General features: G+C 46.9%; 1 protein-coding gene across 1 annotated transcript in view; it reads left to right on the top strand.

The window, feature by feature from the left end:
• The window catches only part of nbeab (neurobeachin b), a 353,874-nt gene that overhangs the window by 320,455 nt on the left and 27,182 nt on the right, over positions 1–6,237 (top strand). Inside the window, 1 exon segment of the mRNA XM_061216918.1 lies at positions 2,952–3,168. Within this exon segment, the coding sequence (XP_061072902.1) occupies positions 2,952–3,168 (217 nt within the window).

The following is a 6,237-nucleotide window of genomic DNA, read 5'->3' as shown; positions in this document are numbered from 1 at the left end:
GCCACACTCACCCCTGTTCTGCTCCATCAGCCCGCTACGACAGGCGCTACGACAGGCGCGCGGGCAAACAAGCCACGCTGGGGGGGGGGCGCCCTGAGTCCTGAACGGGGTTGGACAGAGGGGGAGAGGGGGAGAGGGGGGCTTTGTGGGGTTAACTACATTTTTACAACAAGTACAGTACTTACTGCTTATCACAGTGCAGACGAGCATGTTGTTGTTTTTTTAGTAGCTTCAGCTCTTACAAACCTAAAGGATGAAATCTGTTTTCCTCTCCCTCTCTCCCTCTCTCCCTCCATCACTTCTCACCCCCTCTTTCCCGCACTCTCTCCCTCTGTCTTTCTTGGGTGATTGCTATCATCTTTCTCTCCAGACTTTCTCTTTCCAGCTACTCCTTTCTCCTTTCCACTCTTTTTTCTTTGCCATCTTGCCTCTTCTCTCTGCCTCCCTCCCTCCCTCCACCCTCTTTCTGTCTTCCCTTCTCTCTGCCTCTCTTCCTGTTGCCTTCCCTCTCTTTCCGTTTTTCTCTTCCCCACCGTCTCTCCCTCTCCATGTCCCTTCCTCTCCTCCCGCCCCTTCTTTTTCTCTTTCCCGCTCTCCCTACATCTTTTTTCTTTCCCCCTTCAGTCTCTCTCCCCCTCTCGCTGTCATCTGTTTTTCTCTCACACCTCTCCCTCCACCCTTCTCTTCTCTCCATTTTTCCCTTCCTCCCTCCCTCCCTCCCGCCTTTCTCCCCCTCTCTCCCCTCCTCTTCCTGACCCCTCATCTCCCTTTCTCCCTCATTCTCCATCTCCTCTTTCCCTCTCCCTCTCCCTCCCTCCCTCCCTCCCTCCCTCCATATTTTTCTCTCTCCCTCCCCACGTTCCCATCTTTGCATGTGTCATTTGCAATTGTAATGATGTGCCCTGGGGCGAGCCGGGTCCCAGTGTACCGGGGCCTGCTTTGTGGGGTAATGGCTGTTATTCCTGATGTGCGAGAGAAAGTGTGAATCCGAGCAGCAATGAGCCTGAGCCTCATCCAGGGGAAGAGAGGGAGAGAGAGAGGGAGAGAGGGAGGGGGGGGGGGGGGGTCACGCTGAGACGAGTCACGGGAGAAAACAGTGATCCATCGCGGCACTCCCGCTAATAAAGCTCATCTATTAGACCACTATAATCATTGCATTAGTAATGAAAGCCACTCCTCCAGAGACACGCATGGCTAATGCGGCTCCGCGTGTTTGGACAGTTATGGGTGGTGTTGCACAAAGCATAAATTGAATAGATTGTTTTCCCCGCTAGTACTGAAATGCGCAAGGCGCCTACACGACTCGAGATGGCTTTTAGACCAGCCGTCGAGTGTTTTATGCTGTCATCTCCGCACTATTGTTGCGTGTAATGTTTTGTCTTAATGTCCGATTTAATTCTGCTGCGTTCTTCGGCGGTGGCCCTTTCAAATACTGTTGTGTTTCTGTTTTTTTTTTTTTTTTTTTTTTTTTACCCTATTGTTTTGAGTCCTGTGGTGTGTCTTTGTTCTGAGTGTATGGTTGTCAAATACTCTCTGTACTATCGTTAATTATTGTGGGTATTTTTCTGGTCTGCTGCTACTGTTCATATGTACTGCTGTGTTACTTTTGGGAGCAGTGAATAACACTGTTATTACAGTTGATTAACTGTCATGTTATTTTTGTCTTTGGTGTGTTTTCTGTTTTACAGTATTACTGTTGTTGTGTAGTGGTTGAATACACTGTTGCCTCATGTGTACCGTTTGTGTTAATGTTGTTACTATTGTTAAGTAGCTGTTCTGAGTGCTGTTGTTTTACCTGTGGTGAGCAGCGGTGTTGGGTGATGGTTTGTGTTGAGCAGTGTGTTCGTGTTATGGTTTGTGTTGAGCAGTGTGTTGTGTTATGGTTTGTGTTGAGCAGTGTTGTTGTGTTATGGTTTGTGTTGAGCAGTGTGTTGTGTGATGGTTTGTGTTGAGCAGTGTGTTGTGTTATGGTTTGTGTTGAGCAGTGTGTTGTGTTATGGTTTGTGTTGAGCAGTGTGTTGTGTGATGGTTTGTGTTGGGCAGTGTGTTGTGTTGTGGTTTGTGTTGAGGCAGTGTGTTGTGTTATGGTTTGTGTTGTGTTGTGGTTTGTGTTGAGCAGTGTGTTGTGTGATGGTTTGTGTTGTGTGATGGTTTTGTGTTGAGCAGTGTGTTGTGTGATGGTTTGTGTTGAGCAGTGTGTTTTGTGATGGTTTGTGTTGTGTTGTGGGTTGAGCAGTGTGTTGTGTGATGGTTTGTGTTGAGCAGTGTGTTGTGTCATGGTTTGTGTTGGGCAGTGTGTTGTGTTATGGTTTGTGTTGAGCAGTGTGTTGTGTGATAGTTTGTGTTGTGTGATGGTTTGTGTTGAGCAGTGTGTTGTGTGATGATTGTGTTGAGCAGTGTGTTGTGTTGTGGTTTGTGTTGAGCAGTGTGTTGTGTGATAGTTTGTGTTGTGTTGTGGTTTGTGTTGAGCAGTGTGTTGTGTGATGGTTTGTGTTGTGTGATGGTTTGTGTTGAGCAGTGTGTTGTGTGATTGGTTTGTGTTGTGTGATGGTTTGTGTTGAGCAGTGTGTTGTGTGATGGTTTGTGTTGAGCAGTGTGTTGTGTGATGGTTTGTGTTGTGTTGTGGGTTGAGCAGTGTGTTGTGTGATGGTTTGTGTTGAGGCAGTGTGTTGTGTGATGGTTTGTGTTGGGCAGTGTGTTGTGTTGTGGTTTGTGTTGAGCAGTGTGTTGTGTGATGGTTTGTGTTGAGCAGTGTGTTGTGTGATGGTTTGTGTTGAGCAGTGCTGTTGTGTTGTGGTTTGTGTTGAGAGCAGTTGTGTTGTGTGATAGTTTGTGTTGTTGTTGTGGTTTTGTGTTGAGCAGTGTGTTGTGTGATGGTTTGTGTTGAGCAGTGTGTTGTGTGATGGTTTGTGTTGAGGCAGTGTGTTGTGTGATGGTTTGTGTTGTGTGATGGTTTGTGTTGCCTCCAGCTCTAATTGCCTCCGCTCTTCGTGACAGGCCCTGGAAAGCGAGTTTGTGTCGTGTCAGCTCCATCAGTGGATTGACCTCATTTTCTCGGCTACAAGCAGGCGAGGCCCGGAGGCGGTGCGCGCCCTCAACGTCTTCCACTACCTGACGTACGAGGGCTCCGTCAACCTGGACAGCATCAGCGACCCCCTGCTACGGGAGGTGAGTCGCCATGCCTACGGGCCGCCGCTCGCAGACCGCCTCGCCCCTCATCCACCCGCGTTCACAGCGCCCAACCCGCCAGCCCCCCTGCCCGCATTCTCCACCCAACCCGCCAGCCCCCGCACGCATTCTCCACCAATGCCACGACAACCAGTGCCCCACATCTCTGAGTATAGCTTTCAGATGAGACGGTAAAGCGAGGTCCTGACTCACCGCGGTCATTAAAGATCCCACGGCACACTTCGCAAAGAGTAGCGGGGGTTCCCCGGTGTCCTGGCTATATTTCCGACCCTGGCTCTTTCAACCAGCCGCCTTTATCCCGGATTGAATTGCCTAAAATGATTGTTCAGCTGATGCATCGGTGAGCATTCTGGCACAAAATGGCTGCTCGGTGCATCACCCAGGTGGGTAGGTGGTGGTAGATACATATGTGGTGGTCGAGGCGAGTTCCCCCCTCATCACTGTAAAGAAGAGAAAAGCACTATATAAATACATCTATCTATCTATCTATCTATCTATCTATCTCCAGAGCAGCACAGCATAGAGTGTAGGGCTGTCAGTGCAGCCCCATGACTGACAGTAAGTATGTGTCACTCAACACTCCACTCCAGTGTGTCCCCGGGGGAGAAGGAGTAATCTGCTGACTCACAAACTTTGCGTTCGGATTACGCGCGTGAGTCACGGATGACCCGAGCAAAGTCATTCGGCGTGAACCTGCGTCTAATCGTCCCGTGAGAACCTGGGGTGCACGGAATCCCCAAATATACTTTTCCTTTTTTTTTTTTTTCAATACGCCACATAGCTCAGGGGTAAAAGTAACGAAAAGTAAAAAACTCATCCTCATAAGTTTGAGAAAGGGAGCCTCACTTTGACGCGTTTCTTTTTGCGGCTCTTTGGATTAGACGTCGAGGGCGATCTGGCGAAATTGACGAGTATCATCTCAGAGTGCGGCTAATTAATAGAGCCGCCGTTAGCGGCGCGCTTTAGCGGAGTAGTTGCGAATGGCTTCATTGGAAAAAAGAAGAAAAAGTGAAATTGCAGCAGCTGGCACGCAGTGCACTGCCTCCGCTGTGAGCCCCCCCTCTCGCTGTGATATCCACCATCTGCTGTATGCAAAAGAAGTCATTTATATACTGTCAGCTCCACCACAGCTTTTATTCATCAAGTGACCAGAATGCAAATCACTCAGAGAGCACTTCTTTTTTTTTTTTGTGGGGGGCTAATTACCAAACAATACAGAGAGGAAAGATTTCTTTGTGTTTTTCTTTTTTCATTATTTCCACTAACTTTTCTCCCCACCCCCCCCTCCCTCATATGTTCTGTATGCGTCAAATAGAAGACTAAACGATGACGCTGAACCACGCGCTGAATGACGCTGAAGACTAAACTAAACGCCTTTTCCCCCGTACAACGGGAGCATTTGATTATGAGACTGAAAAGTGTGCCGATGGGCAGGGTTCGACCGATCGACTGTCGAGCTGGAGTGATGTCTAGAAAGAGAGAAAGATCGAGAGAAACTTATCTAAAATTTTTGAAATGGGGACTGAAGCTACAAAAATTCAATCCCAACCAATTCAATTTCAATTTCAATTTCAATTTCGATTTCAATTTCAATTTCAATTTCAATTTCTGATTCCATTCCCATTCCAATTCCAGTTCCAATTTATTTGTATAGACAAAGAACCCACAAAGAGGTTCATCTGTTGTTCAGACCAAATGTCGGAATGGGGAAGAAATGTGTTCTAAGTGACTTTGACCTTGCAATGATTGTTGGTGCCAGAGAGGGTGGTTTGAGTATCTCAGAAACTGCTGATCTCCTGGGATTTCTAATAAAGTGCTCACGGAGGTGAATATATAAATATACGATAATATAAATATTACCCTTCTCTGTGCATACAATTTGTCAGAGACGCACAAAGTTATAGGTTGCATTATAGAAGAAAAATGCAAACCGTATCAATGCTCTTGAATGAATTCCTCTGCACTTCTGCTCCACTGAGTGTGTGCACAGGTGCAGGTTGTGTAGTGCTGGAGAGGCATGTGTTTGGGAAGCAGGTGAGAGGGAGGGAGGGAGAGAGAGAGAGAGAGAGAGAGAGAGGGAGGGAGGGAGAGGGAGAAAGAGAGAGAGAGAGAGAGAGGTGCTGGCGAAGGTTCTCCGGCAGACGTGCTGAAATACGGCCCTCAGCTCTGGGGCGTTGATTCATTCCTGGCTGACAGGTGAAACCGTGGCCCTGGCATTAAGCACCGCAATTATGGTATTAAAATGTCAAGAAATTAGAGGTCAGAATAAGAGATAATTCTCCTCCCGGTGTCAGAGGAGAGCGGCGACGCCTCCTGACAGGCCCAGCAGCCCCGGCTGAGCCGGCTGTGACAGCTCAACTGAGCGCGCTCCGTAACCACGGCAATTGGCCTTGATGCTTATCCTGACAGCGTTCTCCTATGGAAGAACATGACAGGAACCGCCTGATGTGGACAGACCCCGCTGCTTTGTCAAGATGTAAACAGACAAATTATGCATGAGTGTTTTTTCCTCTCCCTCTCCTTCTTTTTTTTTTTGGTGTTTTTTTTTTTTTTTTTTTTCTCTCCGCCACCTGTGCCCTTGAGTTGAAAGTCTCCTGTTGTTGTTTACTGAAAGGGAACAAACAAATGGAAAATATGTTGACCACGCACGAATGAATATTTTAAGAAGTGAAGCTGAATTAATCTTTAGCCAACAATATATTAAATAATATTGAGGTAATACAACCCCTCCCTCTACCTAACTGCCGTTTTTATATAATTCCCCAAATCTATTGTTTCTTATTGTATGGTTTTAAAAGATTAAGTGATGACATTTCATAATATCAATTAATGTGGTAAAGTGCTAATATTAATACATATTTTTTAAGGACATTTTAATAGAAGAATAACTTCAGTTTTTGATGGCATGGTGAGTTTGCACCAAGCGTTATCACTGTGATACGCCGATACAGGTGACCCACTCCCTTACCCAGTCATCACACTTTCACACGAAGGTGACATTTAAGAAGCTGAACACAACAGCATTTTGGTGAGGAAGCTTGTTCAGAG

The sequence above is a fragment of the Conger conger genome, chromosome 13 (genome assembly GCF_963514075.1).
Source record: "Conger conger chromosome 13, fConCon1.1, whole genome shotgun sequence".
Taxonomy (NCBI): Eukaryota; Metazoa; Chordata; class Actinopteri; order Anguilliformes; family Congridae; genus Conger; species Conger conger.
Note: the sequence above shows the minus strand (reverse complement) of the source record. Positions and strands in the feature narration are given on the sequence as shown.